The 22,029-nt window shown below is 46.2% G+C and overlaps 1 protein-coding gene across 1 annotated transcript in view; it reads left to right on the forward strand.

Annotated features, from left to right (window-relative positions):
* Positions 1 to 19,862: 19,862 nt before the first annotated feature.
* CRABP2 (cellular retinoic acid binding protein 2) overlaps positions 19,863 to 22,029 on the forward strand; it is a 32,331-nt gene continuing 30,164 nt past the window's right edge. Inside the window, exon 1 of the mRNA XM_069217845.1 lies at positions 19,863 to 20,268. Within this exon, the coding sequence (XP_069073946.1) occupies positions 20,199 to 20,268 (70 nt within the window). The 5' untranslated portion in view covers positions 19,863 to 20,198. The remainder of the gene's footprint in view (positions 20,269 to 22,029) is intronic.

A 22,029-nucleotide genomic window follows, 5' to 3' on the forward strand; every position in this document is an offset into this window, starting at 1 on the left:
AGATTATTTAGGTGGTCCCTGTTCAGCTGAGGACGATTATCCCCAAGACCACGGACATCTCCGTACATTGGTACTTAGGGTACCTGTTGTGTGTGAGACAGATACACAGGATACCTGTACATTAGTGCCAAAACACCATTGTTGGTGGCGCCATGTCGTAGTTGGACTCTCGCTCCTAGGCGAGACTGCTGGTTTAGGGATGACAGTAATTTTGTTTGATTTGAATGGTGCAGCAGGTGCACTGACACAGGGGTCAAAAGCTCTAAGAAACCCACTGAACCCCGATTATTGCTATAGTTTACCAGTAAACAAGCAGTCACACGTGCAGTTACCGTGCAGGCACCAGGGCCATGTTTTGAATGGTGCAGCAGGTGCAGTGGCATGGGGCCAAAATCTCTAGGAAACCCACTGAACACTGGTTATTGCGATCTTTTACTAGTAAACAAGCAGTCACAAGTGCAGTTTTACCTTGCAGGCACTATAGCCATGATTTCAATGGTGCAGCAGGTGCAGTAGCAAAAGGGCCAAAAGGTCTAGGAAACACACTGAGCACCAATTATTGCTATATTTTACTACTACCCCTAACTCAGAACCTAGCTCCCTAGCGAACGTCTGCCGTCCCAGTGCTTCCTGGTGAGCAGCGCGCATGCTGCCTCCACCACCACCGCACTACCTCACCCTTCCTCTTCTCCTCACCTAGAACACTGGCTCACCTTAAAAGTGTACAGATCACCTTTTTTCATAGTAGGGGCAGCTTTTACAAGGGGCACATAGTTATACTGCACAAAGACACTATTTTATGGCTCTGGGGAGATTACATGATTTGGCTAGGATCACAGAATTTTGAGTTGACGCCAGGACTCGAACCTGATACCCCAAGTTGGCAGCTCTTTCCGTTACTTCACATCTTTATTATGGTCATCTGCAACATGTACAAAAAATTTAACAAATACATTAGATATTGCATAGGTGAAACCTATAGGCTTTGTCAATGTTTGATCTTTATTAATACATATAATACAATCTTGAAATACATACCTTTGGGATGTGCACTGTATGAAAACCTCTCCAACGTATGATTTAACTAAAATGTTGTCTATGTAAACAACAACCCAGCTCATCCAAAGGGTACACATAACTGACTTGCCTCTTAGTTCACTCTTGCAATTGTCAGGGTGGGTGGAAGCATGGGCATTTCTAAATTCATGCTTAGAAACTATTCATTAAAAGAAATGCTTGCATTGATTTAGTATGATGTACTACTACTACTACTACTAAGATGAAACAGCTCTGCATGTGAATACAATACTTCATTGGAATTTTTGAAAATACTTTTTCAGATTTTACAACTTTGCTGCAGAATGTCTTTTCAAATGAAGGTAGCCCAAAAGTTAACTGTGCAGGACACCCTAGTTACTTGCTTTCTTTTACACTGATTAACTTGTAAATGAATGCTTGCTGGTTTTGATTTGAACAGAGGGGCCGCATACAAAGGTCAGGAGTGTGCTTGCGGCCCCCAGACTATAGATCTACAGGGGTGTTATAGCATTGATTATACAGCAGCGCTGACTTCGCTGTAGCATAGTGGCAAGTTAAAAAATGCTACAATATAGCCAAAGCTGGCTGTGTCATAAAGCTTTTTATCTTTACTTTCAGTCATTTGCAATAAGGATCAAAACACTGGCAAAGCCAATAGGTCTTGTACAGTCAAAACCTATTGGCTTTTCCAATGCTTGTTCTTTGGGAGTTCTAAAGTAAGTGAAAACAGACCTGGCTACAACCTTGCAGTTGTGGTTCATTATTCCATATTATGGCACTCTAAATAGCCACCCAATGGCCTAGGCACAATCACATAAAAAGGGCAAATATATGTTCATAGATTTCCACATCAATGTGAACATACCTTTGCTCTGTTTTGGAATTCACAGACATTTCCAGCAGAGAGTGTGGAAAACTGTTCCTGTGGTAGCTCTTCAGAAACACTACTGGGAAAGTCAAGGAACTGTTCAGAAAATGGTATTCCCACAATAAAGCATTGTATACTTATACACAAAGTCGTAAGGGGGAAGCGAGCACCCATTTCCACTTACACATTTTTTCCTGGTTTTTTTTTCACTAGAGAAAACCATGTTTCCTCAAGGAGGAATCCCATGCCCTACATCTCACACGGGCTGAGGAGGTTACCCTTCCTACTATGAAAAGCGATTTTAGCAATCCCTTTGCAGGAGCAAATCTATCACACTTTTCAGGGTGGAAATGTGTCCAAGAGACGATTTGCCTCAGATTCAGGAGTTTATGCACGTTTTAAAACTCCCAAGGCTAACCATGGCCTGGAAGGTTTACTTCCCTCCACGTTTGCAGGACTTACTCCTACATAAGTGTATACAATCACGGTGTACTAATAAATAGGAGTTGGAGGATTTAACCTGCTAAATCTTTTGTGACTTAACGTCTGCCTTTTTTTTTTTTACTGTAAACTTGTTTCTGGGTGAAATTACCTAGTGGTGTCACTAGGGGGTGCAAAAGCGGCCAGAGCAGCATCGTTAATTGTCCTGGATCCTCCTTGTGCCCCACCACCAGGCGATAGCAGCAGCTGACAAAAAAACTCACTGCCCTCTCCGCATGTGAACAGCAATGTTGTGCCAGTTTACCTTTCACGTCTTATTTACTTTTGCATTCCCTAAGAGTATTTACTTTTTCCAGGATGTTGTGCCTCTGTAGTTTTTTTCATTCAGCATATTATTAATGTATGGTGCACGCTGTGATAAGAGTCGACTCTAGTTATGTCTGCGAGTTCAGGTTTGTGGGTGTTTATATCAGGCCACGAGTGAGAGCTGTGGAGTTTAGGCCAAAGGTACTGTGGATCGCACTGGAGCATATTGTCATTTCTCTTGCGGAATCCTGTGATGTAATAATAGTGATCGGGGGTACTTGTGCCCACCAACCCTGTGAGGTCGTCACAGCGTAGCTCCCACAAGTGTTTGGAAAGTCGAATGCCAAGGTGGAAGGATTGGTGTGAAAGAAATGACCGCTGGGATATGTGGTCTCGGAAGCCCCATTCACAGTTTGAGCACTGACTCGTTAAGTGCCAATTGGGATCTGGTCTGAGGACGCAGTGTAGGCGGCTGTCTACTTCTAGTTCATACGGAAATTTTCTGTCAGTATCTTTCGGCATAAGTTACACTATGTAGCGTGAAAGAGTGCTACCATATTCATGGGTGCCAGTAGAACCCATTCCGGGGGAGGCCCCCAACATTTCAATCTGAAAATGTTTTATTTTAGGTGTCTCTCGTCTAAACATGCCTCTGCTACAAAATAAACCAACGGGTAAAATACATTCCCCTGATGTTGTTTCCAAAGTGCTGGCATGTATGCATTGTGTGAGTGCAATGAGACTAAGGGAGCTCCTGCATGCAAACCTGGCTTCACAAAACAGACCTTATGAGTAGAATACCGATACCAGGGGCAGCAATGATATGCAATATAAGAAACATGATGAATCTTGTGAAATGGTCCAAGAAACTTTCGAAACGGAACTGAAAAAACGTTGGGAGGCCACAACCCTGGAAGCTATATCGAGATGAACTGGGTCACTAGAGGATAGAAATTGCATCTAATCCAAACCTACGAGAAACCTAATCCGTCACTGTTAAAAGAGTGGGCAGTAAATCGGCAAATTACTTTGGAAGTATGGTGAAGATGTTATTATAATATGCATACGTTGATCTCAGGGGACTGATGAAAGAAATCGATATGATCAAATAAGAACGTACACAATTTGAAAATACAAGTAAGATTGATGCGTTTATCAGAAACATGTCAAAACGACTGAAATTTGAGGAAGAGATACAATTGAAAAAACTGCAGACATTTCCAACAGACAGAACCGACTGTGAATCGGGCAGAATTCTAACTTTTGCTAAATATATATATATATATTTATATTATCAGGAAAGAACAACAGAGAGAACAACATATTCTGCACTTTAAAAATCAGGGATCAAGAACAATTGAATCAGGCACAGAGTTTAACTCAGACAACTTCAGATTCAGGCAGATCCGATGTACGTGAAACAGGACCATTAAATACACTCGCCAACATTCTACCTTTTTAGAAGAATTCAGGGTCTTCAAAAGAAGTCAGAAAATACAAACGGAATAAAGGGAAAAACAAGACAAGAGGTTTGTCAAAGAACATGAAGGGCAGGAAGGCCATGCTCCAAAGGAAAGCAATTAGAAACCCACAGAATAACAAGAGATAAACGATCCCACACTACTAACACTAATGCATTTATCAGACCATATATTGAACACTGAAGAAATATCTGTGTTGAGTTTAGTTTGTCTTTTTGCCTATGCAGCGCATTTAACCATTTACAAACATAATGAATCCACACATTTCTTTAGACATTGAAACTGTTAAATTTCCGAAAGATGAAATCACAGAATACATATATGGCCAGGCAATGGCCGAATGTTGCTTAGGGTAAAAAAACACCCACACCCGCCACCCAAAACACCCAGTGTCACTGACAAGACCACCGAAGTTCTTTGGGTTAGGGGTCAAAAAACCCTTGCCATATTTATTTACCTATATATACAAAAACACATTTTTATCACTTTATGCACAGTAACCCACAATTTTACACCTTTGCTTACAGAAATTACATCATAGCCTTAACAGAGATGCTAGTACATGGGAGTTACCTAACCAAAGCTAAGATTGTTCCTGTGCACCCTTTAAAAATACTTCACGGGTGAGCTCAGGACTGATACCAGTGCCCTTTCCTCTCTCTTAAAACCCCTTGTTCAATAAAAATGGACTTGGATGGGTCTCTCCCTATGGGAGGACCCCACCGACTGACCTCCCACACTGGGATGTTCCTATGCAAGGGGCCTGTCTGCCTGCTAGGATACCTACCTCGGCACCCCCTACAGCCATCTACCTCCCTCCAACGGCCTGAGCTAGCTTGCACTCACGGCCCCTGCATGGGCGGTTGCCTGGTAAGGACCGCATGTCAGTGAACGCCACAACCTTCACGTCCCTACAACCTCCTTTCAACTTTCTGCCAGCTTTCTCTTGGAGTGTCCTGTGACGCTGCTATTTTGGTCTAAAAGGATGCCTTACATGGACCCAAACTGTCCCACAAATCATGACCTCTCCTGCCACAGACCAGCATAGTTCACCTACCCACCTGAAAGGGCTGACTAGGGGTAGTCCCAAGCTGCTGGGGCTTTGTAAAACTTAGGCCTGGCAAACCTGCCAGCTACCAATGCCCAGGACACAGAAAAACACCTGAGCTACCCACAAATCTCTGCCGTAGCCTGTTTCTCAATCCACTCAATATCACACTAAGGCACAACAACTGACCCACCTGCAGGAATTAGCACAAAACTAAAGCCTCCAAAACAGACACCAAATTCACTTCTGATTAAGTTAGGCACATGCATAACCGTTGCAAACCCAAATTGCTCCCACCAAACCTCAAATCCCAACAAGCAGTGCACAGCCAAAAAAGGCCCTAAGATGTCTGATACCCAGAGAAAATGCCAAATATCCTGTGCCACAAATTGGCCAAACAGATTATTCTTTACCAAGTCCAACTTCAGTTATCAAAAGGATTGAATGGTAAACAAAATCCCCTACCCTTAAAGGGGTAGCAAACAACACTGCCCAGTTCAATAAATGCACAATTCCACACTTTACAAGCCTTGGAAAAACCAAGCAAACGCAACACCCCCCTCTGTCCTCTCACATCCACAGCCCAGCTCGGCCACCGGAGCTGCCACTGAGTGCAGGAAAGACAAGAAATGTAGCTTAGTCCGTTGAGAAGCTCTCAAACCTGTGGGGCTCCTGGAGGCACCTGTGGGGGCTGTGGCTGCAGAGATCGCAGTGGAGCATGCTGGAGTCCTGTAAAATAAAGAGAAGAGAAAAACAATGCGGAAAAACACATGCAAGGATTACCGAGGAGTTGGGCTACTCTTCTGGCATCGTCTGCGGCACCTTTTAAGTGGCAGGGCTGCTGTACCATTGGGAACGATTGCAGAAGCACTCTAGTGCTTTCGGGTGTTGCGCCACGACCAGCCAATCACACCCCGACCTCCACCAAAAGGTTGCGGTGGCTCACGCCACAACCCCGGTTTGGGCCCGGGCTCGCCAGCATATGTAGGGCTCCCCTGAGTTGAGGGAGCCTCTGCCATTCATCCAGAACAGGAATAAGTAACATGAAGCTATAAAAAACAGTACTATGGGTTGGGGATGTACAGACACTAAAAGCCAAGCATGAAATAGAGGGTGCCTCAAACACAGACATGATGGACTCATCAACTTTTTCACAAGAATTGATAATTAACATTTATAAAAGTTTTGAGAGTGGCTTTAAATTAAAATCAAGATGCAAACCTCAAGTACTATATGATGTTCTGGAATTTTTACCAGGATATGTCTATTTTGACCTAAAGAAATTACAGAGATATTATTACTACATTTAACCACGAAATGTCACAACAAAGCAAAATCAATTCTTGAAATCACTGATGGTTGATCATATGCTGATACATAAACCACCAGACACAGGGGTAATGTAGTAATCTGGCGGAGAGATATGTATATTTAAGAAGTCATGAATCAACTTGCTATTAACAATGGTCACAACAAAAATCTACTATAACTTGATTAAACAAAAATTCTATGATTATTTGATGGATTTGGAGGACATTGGTTCGCTAGAAATGGACGTATATTGGTTTTGAGCATTTAGAATTACCTACTCTATATCTATTACCAAAGGTACACAGATATGCCAAAACAGACATAGTTTCTGCCTAAGGCAGCATGTTAGGGAACACTTCCAGATATATTGACCACTTTTGGTCAGGTTTTCTTATATCCTTACCATTTTGGGTTAAAGACATCTGTGGTCTCTTAACCAAAATTAAGATTTTGACTAGCACAAAGATCTTTGGCTGATAACCCTAGATATAAACTCACTTTACACTAGCACACATAAGGATGGCCGTAATGCCTGTTGTCATGTTTGCAAGCTAGACCTATACAATTGTTGGCACATACTGAGATGTTGATTATTTGAGTTCTGTCTGAGAGAAAATATTATTCTTTTTGACTATGTACTGTACAGACAGAAATAGGGAATAACTATGGGCACCTCCTACACCCCCAGCTACACCAATATTTTGACAGGCTAGTGGGTGGAGCAAGTGGTGTGAGCCAATGAATTGGAGATGTATTTAAGACATACAGATGACCTCATTCTCCTCAGGGGTGGCCCGAAACAACTGAATCAAAATGATATAAATTTAAAATTTGCAATGAGTATGAGTCTGTAAAACATTGAATACTTAAATGTAAAAATATTAGTACACAATGGACAATTGGTACCAACACTATATAGGAAGCTTACAGCAGGCCGGTGTGGGCATCAAGATAAACTTAAATGTAGCATCTGCTAAGGGGAATTACGAAGGGCCTAGAGAATATGTAGTTCCCTTTAGACTTTTTAAGAAAAGAAAGATTGTCTGATCAAGTGGTTCCAGGAATGAGGCAGGAACCTAGGCATTATATAGAGTCACTGACGAGGAGTTATTCCAAAACTAGATCAGAAGAACAAAGATAGTGATAAAACAGTGAGATTCATCATCACGTTTTGCCAGGAATCAGAAGCAGTTTCCAAATTTTTCCACAAACATTGGAACCTATTATAAACGGGTAGTTTAATTCACAACATTATTCCCTCAACACCTAGAATCACCTGCAAAAGATCAGAACATTTCAGAGATATTTTGGTCTCAAGTGACTTACATAATCTTACAGACACCGCAAATAAAACATGTAAAACAAGTGGCATACTACAAAAATATACTGTTCTTTATCAGAAAGTGAAAAGAAAAATCACTAAATACTTTACATGCTATTCGTACTATACAGTACATATGTCACTTTGTCCCTGTGCCTTAAGGTACATAGGAAGTATGATATATCCTGTGAAAAAGAGCATTTTAGAACATGTGCAAGCAATCCACAAAAATGATAAAATGTACCCAGTTGCTCAACATTGTTCTGCACTTTATGGTGGGAGAAATGATTTACTGATATTCTGTGGCATTGAAAGGATTCTAAGAAATCCATGAGTATGGAACTGAGTACAAACATTAAGAAGGTTAGAATCCAAATATATTTTAGGTTTAGAGACCAAACAACCCTCTAGTCTTAAATGCAAAGAAAAAAGACATTGTCTTTGAAAACTATTAAGATGAGTTCTGCATAACTTACAATCTTTCATTACCTTTTATGATTTTAATAACATTTTTATTTTTCAGAGGACTGCAGAACAAGCCTTCCGTTGATCATCAGCTCCAGTAATTCTTGACAGTGGGGACGAGTAGAGAAAATGAGCAACATAGCTGCAGAACCTTGTCCAAAGCCTGTCAAACATCATGGAGTGGCTTTTAAAGAAGCAATATCTTGAGATCTGGGAACTCTACGCCTCTCCACTCAACGACACTCCATCTTATGCCACTCCACTCTGCAACACTGCATTCGATGTCACTGCATTCTATGTCAATGTCCTCTGCTTTGTACCACTCCATGCCAGTGCACTCTATGCCACTATGCTATGCCACTGCACTCTACCCTGCACTGCTCCATGTCACTTGATTCTACTCTGAAACAATCTACTCAATGTCACCGCACTCTGCGTCATGGCACTCTGCACTGCTCCACTCTATGCTTCTCCACTGTTGGAAATGGCCCTTTTTGCAGGGTTATCCCCAAATGTTTTACCTTCTGCATCCTATATTTTTAGGTTTGTTTTTGCTGGTTTATTGTCACTGCGCACTTTACCACTGCTAATCAGTGCTAAAGTGCAAGTGCTCCTTATAGAAATTGTACTGTTGATTGGTGTATCCATGATTGGCATATTTGATTTACTAGTAAAGTGCACTAGAGGTGCCCAGGGCCTGTAAATCAAATGCTACTAGTGAGCCTGCAGCACTAGTTGTGCCACCCACATTAGTAGCCCTCTAAACATGACTCATACCTGCAATTGCAGTGTCTGGGTGTGCATTTTTAAACTGCCAATTCAACTTGGCAAGTGCACCCACTTGCCAGGCCTCAACCTTCCCTTTTACTACATGTAAGGCATCGCTAAGTTAGGCCCTAGGTAGCCCCATGGGCAGGGTGCAGTGTATGTTTAAGGTAGGACATATACTAGTGTGTTTTATATGTCCTAACAGTGAAATGCTGCCAAATTTGGTTTTCACTGTGCAAGGCCTATCTCTCTCATAGGTTAACATCGGGCTGCCTTTAAATATCCTTAAAACGTAGATTCTCTTTGAGAGCAGATACAAATGTGGAGTTTAGGGTCTCTGAGCTCACAATTTAAATATATATATTTTAGTGAAGTTGTTTTTTAGATTGTTAGTTTGAAAATGTCACTTTTAGAAAGTAGGCATTTTCTTGCTTAATCCATTCTGTGACTCTGCCTGTTTGTGGATTCCCCGTCTGGGTCAGTTTGACAGTTGGGCTGTTCACACCTGTCCTCTAGTGACACAAAGGGGGCTGGGGTGTAGCCTGCATATCTTGATTAGCCATCTCTGCTGGAGGGGAGGGTGGAGTGGTCACTCACACCTGAAAGGACTGTGCCTGCACTCACATAATGGCATCTCCGACCCCCTGGTGAGTGTCTGGGCCCTGGCCTAGACAAGGAAGGATCTTGCAAACACTTGAGACTTTGCTTTGAAGTTTGCCAACTTCAAAGGCAGAACTGGGTATAAGAAGAAAAACCAAAACCCCAGACTTTTAGAATATTTCTGGAATCAAGAGGAACCTCTGCCCAGGAGAAGAGCTGAAGAGCTGAAGGAGGAGTACTTTCCCTTTGCTGTGTTGCTTTGCTGGACTGGCCTGCAGTTGCTGCTTCTGCCTGAAAAGATTGCAAAGGGTGAACTTTGCTGTGTGTCCTGCATGAAAAAATTATCCAAGGGCTTGGAGTAGAGCATGCCTCCTGTTGGAAGTCTCAGGGACACCAAAGACTTCAGTTTCCTTGATCTGTAGCACTGGGAACTGTGTGTTTTGTGCTGTTCAAGAGGAGAAACCACAGCAACGCTGCCAACGACGCCGCTGGCCTGCACCATGACCTGCCGACGACACACAAGGTCGCATTGCCCTGCTTCGCACTTGTGTCATCACCAGGTATCCTGCCTGCGCCGTGGCCTGTGGACACCACTCATGAGGGTCACAAAGCACCGTCCCGTCACGCACCGCTGGCTTGGGCCTACCAACGTCAGCGCTTCAGCAATGACGACACCGCTGCCTGCACCGTGACCTGTGGACACTGCACGTTGCACCGCCCCACTTCACACCACAGCCCCGACACCATCCACGCCGGCGCACCTGACTTCATCGACCTGGAGTTCGATCTGCAACAGGTGTGACCTCAAGGGCCCGACGATTCCTGCACCGACTCCAGAACCAACACAGCGACATCAGTGTTGCCGCTTTCTGGAGCTCACCGCAAGGATCACGATGTCCTGCAAATCCAAGGTACTGTTTGCGGGTCTTCCCGGCACCGTAGCTGGCCCGCAACACCGCGGCCGGCCTGAACTGTTGGTTTTGTTGATCACGACGCCGTGATAGCCCCAGGTGGAGCTATCGACTTCAAGGAACTGTAGAATTCATATTTTCTTACTGTATATTGGATTTTTATCGTATTTGGTCTTGTTTTATATAGATAAATATTGGCTATTTTTCTAAAACTGGTGTGGTGTCCTTTTGTAGGGTTTTCACTTATTACTGTGTGTTATGGGCAAATGCTTTACACAATGCATCTGAGATAAACCTGACTGCTCGTGCCAAGTTACCGAGGGGGTGAGCAGGGTTTATCTGAGCGGGTATCTCCCTTATCCTGACTAGAGTGAGGGTCCCTACTTGGACAGGGTTCAAACCGACTGCCAACTAGAGAACCCATTTCTAACATCCACTCTTTTTTATTTTGCACCATTCTACTCCATGCTACTCTACTCTTAACCATTGCACTCTCCGCCAATTCACTGTGCACCACTTTACTCAAAACTAGTGCACTCTATGCTGCTCCACCATACTTTTGCACCATTCTGCTCTACACCACTGCACTCTATGCCACTTACACCACTTTACTTTAAACCACAGCACTCTCCATCAATGCAATTTACACTACTTTACTCAAAAACAATGTACTCTATGCCAGTGCACTCTGTGCCCCATGCTGCTCCACTCTACTTTGCACCATTCTAATCTGCAGCACTGAGCCCTATGCCACTCTAATCTAAAACACTGCACTCTCCCCCAATCCGCTAAACACCACTTTAATCAAAACCAAAGCACTCTACACCAGCTACTCTTTACCACTACACAGTACGCCACTATATTCTCCTGTACAACATTGTACTCTTCACCACTGCATGATATGCTACTCTACACCATTGCACTCTATGTCACTGCACTCTATGCCACTCTATTATACTCTGCACCACTGTACTCTAAGCCATGGCTCTCTACGCCACTCTACTCTTCTACTCTGCACCTTTCTACTCTATACCACTTCACTCTGTGCCAATGCACTCTACACCACAACACCGCACTCTAGAACACTTTACTCTGCAAGACTGCACTCTCCACCACTCTACTTTGCACCACTGCACTCTATGAAACTGCACTCAACTTTGCATCACTCAACTCTATACCACTCTACTGCACTCTAATCCAATGCTCTCTGTCACTCTACTTTGCATCACTCCACTGTACGCCACTGCACTCCACACCATTCCACTCTAAGTCATTCTAATCTACTTTGCACCACTGCACTCTACTGTACTCTTCTCTTTGCCACTCTACACCTCTGCACTCTACCCTGTACACACTCATGTCTACCATGCCACTGCTCTCTACACTGTGGCACTACACTTTACACCACTCTACTCTACATTCACTCTATGCCACTCTATGGTGGTTCACTGAAAAAATATTGAAAGCCACATGTAGGAAGCTGGCCTGGTGTGATGTGGGAACCTGAGGTACTTACACCTTATACCAGGTTCAGGTATCCCCTATTAGTATAGTGTAGGCTGTGTCTAGAAGCCAGTCTCTCTAGAGGCAGCTGTGGATGAGCAGCCGAGGCTTATCTAGGAGACACGGAAAGCTCATGCAATACCACTGTAGTCACGCAGCACTTACACACATAAAAGAAAACACTCAGTATTACAAAAATAAAGGGTCTTCATTACAGTAACGCAGCACCAAAACACTTGATAGCCAGTCCTACAATAGGAGGAAAGTAAACACACTAAATATGTACACTAGTTATCAGCAATAGGCATAAAAGGTGTTAGAAAACAGTGCAAATGCAAATAGACAATAGAGGCACTAGGAGGATCCCAAACCATATACTAAAAAAATGGAATGCGAACACAGGACCTCCACCTAGGTAAGTGGAAAGTGTAGAGGGGAGATCAGGTACTAGGAAACCCCAAAGGTAAGTACCACAGTGCCACCTAGCGACCAGGAAGAAAGGAGAAAATTACTGAATTTTCCCCAACCCACCCAAAAGAAATGAAAAGAAGAAAATGCAACACCCAGCAAGACTGGAAGAAACCAATGGTGGATTCCTGAAGAGGAAGACCTGTGGAAGAAGGGGACCAAGTCCAGAAGTCACAGAAGAGTCCAGGGGGAGCAGGAGCTACTACCCAGCCAGCTGTGGTTGCAGGAGTTGGTCGACGGTAGGACGAAGACGGTCATGAATGCAGCCCTGGAGCAGGTGAAGAGTTCCTGGAGGATACAGTCAATGTCCCATGCCGGATGGATGGTTGCAGTCAGACAGTGGCGTGGAAGAGCCACCAACAAGCCTTGGCAAGGGCAGAAGTCACAGTGAAGCAAAAGTGGAGCTGCCGGGACCAGCAAGGTCCAACAGGACTCAACCCATGGCGGTGAGTCCAAGGGGGACCCTCAGCAAGGCAGAGAGTCCATAGAAGAAGAGGCAGACCCCACAGGAGACCCACTGGACAAGGAACCAGGAGTTGCAGAGGAGCCCACGCAGCACAAATGGAGATAGGTCCTGCGCCACAGAAGAAGTACACAGAGGGCTGTGCGTCACAGGAAGGAGTGCTAAGTGCTGGTGATACACAGAGCCTGAAGATCCCTTGGAGGAAATGCAAACAAACCTTGGTAGCTGCAGGAGACACGGCGCATGGGTGTACTGTTCTACGTGGGAAGGCTAGGACTTACCTCCACCAAAGTTGGAAAACTGGCAGAAAAGACCAAGAGGACTACTCCGGACCACCACCCATGATACAGGATCCACGCAGCTCAAGATGAGAAGCTGGAAGGAGCCGTGGAAACAATGTTGCAAGCAGAGTCCTCGTTGTGGATGCAGATTGTCGGTTCCTGGAGGGTCCAGTAGTGGATCCAGTGGCTAGAAGTCGAAGTAGAGGTTTCAGAGGAGTCCTGATGGAATCTTGCAAGCCGAATCTGAGGACCAAACAAAGAGAGACCCTAAATAGCCCTTAAAGGGGGATTGGTCACCTAGCCAGGTGACCATCTATCAGGAGGGGGCTCTGACGTCACCTGCCTGATCTGGCCACTCAGATGCTCCCAGAGGTCCTTACCAACCTTGGAATCAAGATGGCAGAACCCAGGGACCCTCTGGAGGAGCTCTGGGCACCACCCCTCGGGTGGTGATAGACAGGGGAGTGGTCACTACCCTTTCCATAGTCCAGTTTCGTGTCAAAGCAGGGAACAGAGGTCCCTGAACCGGTGTAGACTGGTTTATGCATGGAGGGTACCAAATGTGCCCTTCAAAGCATACCAGTGGCTTGGGGACTCTGCCTTCCTGGGCTTGAGCTGTTCTAGCAGCAGGAGAGCAGAAACCTGTCTGAGGGGTGACAGCAGCTTGAGCTGCCCGGAAAACCCCAGATGGCTGGTAGGAGCAATGCTAGGGGTCCTCTAAGGAGGCCCCAGAGTGCATGGAATCATACTTCCAATACTAGCAACAGTATTGGGGTATGATTCGGACATGTTTGATACCAAACATGCCTTGGGTTGGAGTTACCATTATGTAGCTGGAATAGGTAGTGACCTATGTCCAGTACTCGCATAAAATGGCGCCCCTGGACTCACGAAGTCCAGGAAAATGGAACTGGAGTTCGTGGGGGCACCTCTGCTAGTGCAGGGATGACCTCACACACAGGTACTTGCACCCTGCCCTCTGGGCTGCGAGGGCCTGCCATAGGGGTGACTCACAGTGACCTGTAGTGAAAAGGGTGCATGCACCCTTTAATGCAGGCTGCAGTGGCAGGCCTGAAGGTACACTTTGCATGGGCTCCCCATGGGTGGCATAATACATGCTGCATCCCATTGGGATCCCCTGTTAAGCCAATGCCCTGGGTACCTGGGTACCAAATTCTAGGGACTTACACTGGGGCACCAGTATGTCAAATGTGGAGTGTAAGTAACCAAGTTACCATGTTAGAAGGGAGAGAGCATAATCACTGGGGTCGTGGTTAGCAGGATCCCAGTGAACACAGTCAAACACTCTGACAACCGTCAGAAAATGGGGTAACCGTGCCAGGAAAGAGGGTACTTTCCTACACTCCACCCACCCAAAAGGAAGACCAATAGGCTACCTTCCCCAGCTGATTCTTCATTGTCTAAGTGAAAACATCTGGAAAGTCCATCTGCATTGTAGTGGTTACTCCCAGGTCTATGTTCCACTGTATAGTCAATTCCCTATTGGGATATGGACCACCTTAACAGTTTGGGGTTTTCCCCTTTCGTCTGTTTGAGCCAAAGAAGGGGCTTGTGGACTGTCTGATCAAGGAAGTGAGTGTCAAACAAGTAAGACCTCAGTTTCTTCAAGGCCCAGACCACAGCAAAGGCCTCCCTTTCTATGGCTGACCAACGCTTTTCCCTGGGGGTCAACCTTCTGCTTATAAAAGCTACAGGTTGGACCTGGCCCTCAGTATTAGGTTGAGATAACACTGCCCCAACTCCTACCTCAGAAGCATCTGTCTGAACTAAGAACTGCTTGGAGAAGTCCCAGGGCTTCTTAAAATAGGTGCAGAGCACATGGCCTGTTTTAGATCCTCAAAGGCTTTTTGACAGCTAGCTGTTCATAAGACTTCCACTGGCATGGTGATACTAAAATATCGAGCACAAAAATATTGTTATCCTATACTTATAATTGAAAATACAGAAATATTGGAAAAAATATCATTTAATGTCGAAAAATGTAAACAAAAATATAGTTTTAAAGATATATATAGTTATAAATAAATGGTAAACATTAAATATATGAACATACAACAGTAACATAATGTAAATTAAATATATTTAAATAATATAAAAATATACAAAATACATACTTATTTAAACAAACACAAATACACATGTATGTGTGTATGTTAACACATATATTAACTTTAATTTATATAATAAGTGACAGAGTTTTTTTAATGTAATACTATAACAAGTGTATACATATGTGTGTGTATATATATATATATATATATATATATATATATATTTACATATAATTAAAAAACATAACGAACCATAACCATACGGAATAAACTGGAACTAAACAGACATTCTCACTTAAATGTCAGAAACCTAGAAACCTGTGTCAGTCACAGGTTTTCTGTTCTGTTGCTGGGAAGTGGAAACTCGTGACTTTTTCCGCTGCTGGGTTTCCCCCACCTTGGAACTGCGCGCAGAATACAAGCCGGTTTTTAGGGAAGCCCAACCCTTAAGTGCAATTGTACGTTTTTATCTTGTTCACAGGGGAACAATTTTTTACTAGTTGAAAAAGTAGTTTCCCTAAAGGCCTACCAAACGTGAGAGTGTTTTGTTCGCCTTTCCAGCATGAAAGAGACACACTAGTGTCTTTTGCAGGAGCAAATAAATAACTGAGCATTTCCAGAGAGAGAAGAGTCAGAGACACTCTGTGAATATTACAAACTCACTGTTTTTGGGTGCGCACCAACTCAGAAGGGTAGTACCACACCTTGGAAAGCCTACTTTCTACCCTTTTGGTACAGTTACACATTTGTAATAACGGCGTAACGAACTTGAGGGGTCCACCCTGCAATATACCTGGAGGAGGCCCCTTCCCTGGACCCAGTCAAGGGCCTGCCCATGCACAGTGTACTGTGCTAAAGGGGCTCCATGGAGCTCGCCCTCCACTCTCCACCCCCTACCACTACCACCGCAGGGGCTACAGGAGCCTTTGTTGCGCTACTGAATGTAATTAAACACACTTATAGCACACAATTGCGTGGCTGTAAATAGATGTATACCAGGTAGGTATCCTTTTCTGAATAATTAGTCGCAACTTTATGGTCAAAAATACTTTTGTGAATTCTTCATTAAGATTTTACCACCTCGTAGCCACCCAAATAGCTGTTCGACGCATATTCTGCAGGCCTCAGATTCCAACACTCATCCAGCGACTTCACCTCTGTCGGGGTTGAGTTGAGCGAGTCAATGGCGGCTTGAGCATGTCAGATGTCCAGCTCTGACTCGGCCTGAGGTCCCTGTAGAGCCGAGAGCCTAAAGAGAGCCGGGCCCAGAAGCTGTAGATTCCACCTCTGCACCCATGGCCGCACTGTCACACCCAGGCCCCTCTGGGTGCACCCGTTTAGAGGATGGTCAGAGAGGTAGTGGGAGGGGCGAGGGGTGCAGAGGGAGCGAGAGCAAAGCGAGAGATAATTGAGAAAATGGCGGAATTGGAACCAGATATAAAAAGTTTTTGGCATCTTAGGTCTTCGGTATAATTTTGGTGTTTAATAAAATGCAAGATCTATTTTCTTACGTGCACAGAGCATCCCTTGTCCTCCTTCTATCAGCGCTACCAATTTCTACAAGTCCTGCTACAGTCTGGGCCTCTGGAACTCTCCGATTGTGCATCTGCGGTGTTTTTTCGCATAATAATTAATTTAGTGCATTTCCTACATAATCCGTATTCTGATGTATTATCTGCATTTCCGCTAAAAATGACAAAATAGCAAAATTGTGGTGTCACAGGATATGCTGCAGCATGCTAATTAATTTAGTTAACCCGAAGGTTTAATGTAGTCTCCTTTGCTACATAATTCCAGAGGCCCTTGTGACAGATTGAACATACAGCACGTAACTGTCCTAAAGAACTGCCGCTTAATTTTGACAGCGAACATGTAGCCACCGGGGTGGACGCCGTTTGCTCAGATTGGGAATCCCCAGCCCTACTGGCACTGTTAATTCACCGGGGCTTGACTCGTGACCGGCCCCTCCCCAGGCTCGCTGACCTCCGAGGGTGGCCGGTGGCACGTGATCGACTCTGCCACCCTGACTGCGCTCGTGGGTGCAGGAGATGAGCGGCGGCACTCATTCTGTTGTCTGGAATTATTTTTCCTCATCGCACTGTGACTCCTAGAGAGGAAGGCGGGAAAGTTAGGATTCGGCCTCAACAAATAACATTTTATAAACGAAACACCGCAAAAATAAATGAGCGTCCCGCGCCTGCCTACAAGACGCCTCTAGGCGCTAGGGTCGTTATTTTGAAGTCTGCTGGGCTTTCAAGCTATTTCTATGCGAAAAACCCTCGAACTCGGGAAAGAGCAGATAACTTCAGTGTACGAAGAAGAAGTCCCTTGAGGTCACGGAAGGTGGTCCAGAGGCAACAGCTGGATAGAAATGAGCTGGGGAGAGAGAAGAACCAAAGAAAGATGGATGGATGGATGAAAGGAGATAAGACGGGATAACACTCGCAGTAACGAAAGGAGAAAGGGAGTTAGATTTAGGAACGTGTGGACGGGAAGAGGAGGCAGGGAATGGTCGGAAAAGAGGTGTGACTAGATAAAAAGTCATGGAAGTAAAACATAAAGGAAAGAGGAGGGAACAGGAAAGAGGGAAATAAGAGGGAACAGAGGACACAGGAAAGATAGAGTGATTTAGGAGAAAATGCAATATATGAAAGGGAAATTAAACAAAGAAAAGAAAGAGGGATGAAGTGAGGAAAAGAGGGAACACCGGAGAGAAAGGAAGAGAAAGGAAAGAGGAGCTAAGGCAGCGGTGAAAGGCGAGGCTAGAGGAATGCAGAGTGAGAAAAGAAACCAGGAGTGAGAAGAAAATGTAAAGTCAGAGTAAAAGAAAGTGACACGGAAGAGAAGAGAATTGAAAAGGGGGTGTGAAAGGATAGAAAGAAGAGTGAAGAAAGATAAAGGGAGAGGAGAGAGAAATGGAGAGAAGAGAGGGTAGAGGGTGAGATGTTAGAGGTGGGAGACATGAAAGCAAAAAGGAGGAACGAAAAATAAGTTGGGGTGAGTTGAAGTGAAAATAGAGAAAGAACGAGGCAAGTATGGACAGAGTGAAAGGACGAGAGAAGGGGAAATAGAGGGGTGAGGGCAGAAGAGCAGAGATCGGTGAGATGGGGAGGGCCTGGGGTGAGTGGTGCGAGGTGGGTTGTACTAGGGAAGGGGATATCAGAAAGAGAAAAGACGACCCAGAGGGGAAGATACAGGTTATCTTCACAATACACACGGCAGTGTTTGGGCAGCGCACACTGCACGATCGAAAGCGCTATGCCCTTGTGTTAATGAATTCCCTCTGGTTCCGACCCCCCATACCGCAGAGGGAACCGAATCCGGACTGGATGCACCGCTAATCTTCTCTGGGCACTAACGTCAACTAAATTACATCTAAGCACTAGTGCGAACTGACGTTTCCTAAATCAAGACACAGGTGAACGGAATCCATCCGGTTCACTTCCTTATCTAAAGGTCGAGTCTTAGGCCTGACCGAGGAGTTAAATGAATCACCCCTGGGTCATACTGTTTACCAGTCACCACTAGGCGCTCGGCCTCGGTGCTACCAAGCCAGGGGGGATGCAGGGTAGAGCAGATTGTCCGTGGTACCGGTCTTTGGCATCTCTGCTGAGAGAGCGCACTGGAGTGCCAGCGAGTCCAGGTCGTTACTGTAGGCGGAGGAGGTCGGTTGGCACTTCTCCTGTGACACCTCTAACCACCAATGGTCATCCTATTGTGCACGAACGACTATAGGAAAATCGCTTCATCGCCTTCGCTATACATGTTTCATTCACTCATTCATTCCTGTGATAATTAATTCAGTGTTTTATTCGTTCATTTGAAAGCCATGGTCCCAGATCACGTTGTTTACCTACTGGTGGGTGTACCTATTGATTTGTGATATATTTAGCGCCCAACGCTGAATAGTGCTGCTTTTGGGCGCCGACAGAGCTACCTCAAGAAAACAGACTGTGCTATTGGGGATGCGAGATGATGCTGAAAACAATGTGTTCGCGGGGCTAGAAAGGAATCAGTCTCCTGTTGGAGGGTCAACATAACCTCCGAAAGTTTGTTGGGTTGGGCTAGAGTCAGTCACTTGTCAATCTGCACTCCTGCCCTGCGGCCATCAGCCCCCAACCAGACCGATCCCCATCTGGCCACCCAGGGGAAGGACTGGCCAGGTCTTGCGGGCAGATTAACTGAAGAAATGACAAGTGAATAAACCCCATCGGGGGACGCGGGAGAAGGAATCCGGGGGGAGGCGAGGCATTCTCAGGGAAGAAAATACATTTATTTACCAGGCGCCGCAGGAAGCAGTAATATCTGCCGACACAGCAGCCACCCGCAGTCCTAGGTGTCACCTTTAAATAGATAGATTTTCTTTTCGGTGGGGAGAGGGTGCAGTGGGGGACAAAGGGGGTGGGGGGAATCAGACTCCCCAGGTGGGATGGAGAAAGGTTTTGTTGCCCGGCTCCTCCCAGAAGGGGCAGGGACTTGGGAGAGAGGCCGGGGCTCGGCGAGGAATAAAAAGACACATGGCGCTTGGTGTGTGTTAAAGCCGGTGTAACGTTAGCGCTGAGACGCCTTCTCTCAGGAAGCGCCAGCGGGCACGGGAGGGGACGACTGCGGGAGGCGCACAGACCCGGGACCGGAGGGCGCGGAGCGGAACCCTCACTGCAGACACGAGTCCCGGTCCTCGTCGTGCGCTGACGGGTGTTGGCCCTGAGTTGATTAAAAGGGTGCTTACAAGGGATTTCGGGGTGCTGAGCACAGAGGCTGAAGAAGGAAGAGGCCTGCCTTAGGAGGTCCCACGCCAGGCGCACCTGCCACTACCCCTCGGTGTAGCTCAGCTCGAGACCCATCCTGAAAAGATGCCGAACTTCAACGGGAAATGGAAGATGAAATACTCTGAGAACTTCGATGAGTTGCTCAAGGCGCTAGGTAAGTGCACTCGGGAGTAGGGCGAGTCCCCCTATGTGGAGGAGTAGTGGTAGGGAGCCTTCCGTTGGCCCAAATCTGTGTGGGTAGCAAGTGCGTGCAATGGCAGTGGGTGAATTTTCCTGTGGGTCCGTGTGTGGGCGACGAAGAAGTCCCCCTGTAGCTCTGGATGAGTGAGTTCTCTTGGTGACTCCCATGTGAGCCGGTTGATGTGTTCTGTTGCTGCAGTCGGAGAAGTCACGGAGATGGATGTGTGAGTTGCTGTGGGTGAGTCCAGTGGGAGAGGGTGGATATGTATTGGTGCGGTGGCGAGTCCCATGGGAGTGGGTAATTGAGTTTTATGGGTGCTGTGGGTGAGTTCCTTTTTGGGTGGAGGAGGAGTGCTTCAGGTGCTTTTGGAGAGTCCCGTGGGACTCGAAGGGGGACAAGCCAATGCTGTGGGTGTATCCCAATGAGGGTAAGTGGATGTGTGGGTGAGACCCATGGAGTTAGGTAGATGAGTTCTCCCGGTACTATGGGTGAGTCCCATGGAAATGGTTGGATGGTGTCTCCTGGTGCACTTGGTGATCCCCACGTGAGTGGGTGGATGGGGTCTCCTGGTACTGTGGGTTAGACCCATGGGGATGGGTAGATGAGTTTTCTCAGGGCTGCGTGTGGGTCCCTTAGGAATGGGTGGATGGGGGTCTCCTGGTGCATGGGTGAGCCCAGTGAGAGTGGGTGGGTGGGTGCGGTCTCCTGGTGCTGTGGTGAGCCCCATGTGAGTGGGTGGGTCGAGTTTCCTGGTTCTGTGGGTCAGTCCCATGGGAGTCGGTGCTGTGGATGAGTCTCATGAAAATGGGTGGATGAGTTCTCTTGATACTGTGGGTGAAGTCCATGGGCAGAGGTGGATCAGTCCCTTAAACCTGCAGCTACAGGGGAGTGCCCCTGGAGCTGCCGGGGGGGGGGGGGGGGGGGGGAGTTCCACGGGGGCTACGTGGCGGTGTAGGTGCCACAGGCACCTCTGGAAATTTGATTGTCCCCTTTTCCCTTTTGTGTAGGTGTGTAAAGTCCTCCACAGTAATAGCTGAGAGCTGCGACGAATGGGTTCAGATTTTACATCAACAGCTTACCCACGTAATTGCCTCTGAGCGTTTAAACAAAACAAATATGTTCTCCTCTCAATGGGGCCGATGTTATCGATCCTGGAGAGGTCAAGGGCCTGCGAGTTCCACCCTGCGGCTTCCTTCAGCCCAGAGCTCGGCTTAAGGCGCTCAACCCACCGAGCTGCTGTGACGTACCCTGTCTAGACACTTTGTGTCTTCTTCAGCGCGGACGGGCTCCGCCAGGGTGGAATTCCTTGCTCATTGGTTTTCCTATGGGTGTCCTCATGGCCGAGAGCTTTGCTACGTTGTTTCCCAACTGCTGCCTGTGCGTCTATTTTAATTTACCATATAAATAGCCATACTTGCTCACCAAGCTGCACAGTGCCGACAGAGCTGCTGTGGAGTCGGAAGAGTGCCCGGCTGCCTCTGAAAGGGCGCCAGGGCCGAGTCAGGAGGAAGTCGACATGACAGTGACTGTGCCCCAGGCCAAGCAGCCGCCCAGAGACACCCGTGCCTGTCTGCGCCAACCCTACTAGCGCTCCGTGCGCTCCCCTGAGGGCTGCGCTGCCACCCGGACGCACTGCATTCATTCATTCATTCATGCATTCACTCACTCACCCTGGTGTATGTAGGTAGCACTAGGTAGGCCTCGTGGGGCTAGCTAGCACCCACAGGATGTTGC

Source organism: Pleurodeles waltl, chromosome 12, assembly GCF_031143425.1.
Source record: "Pleurodeles waltl isolate 20211129_DDA chromosome 12, aPleWal1.hap1.20221129, whole genome shotgun sequence".
In the NCBI taxonomy this organism is placed as follows: domain Eukaryota; kingdom Metazoa; phylum Chordata; class Amphibia; order Caudata; family Salamandridae; genus Pleurodeles; species Pleurodeles waltl.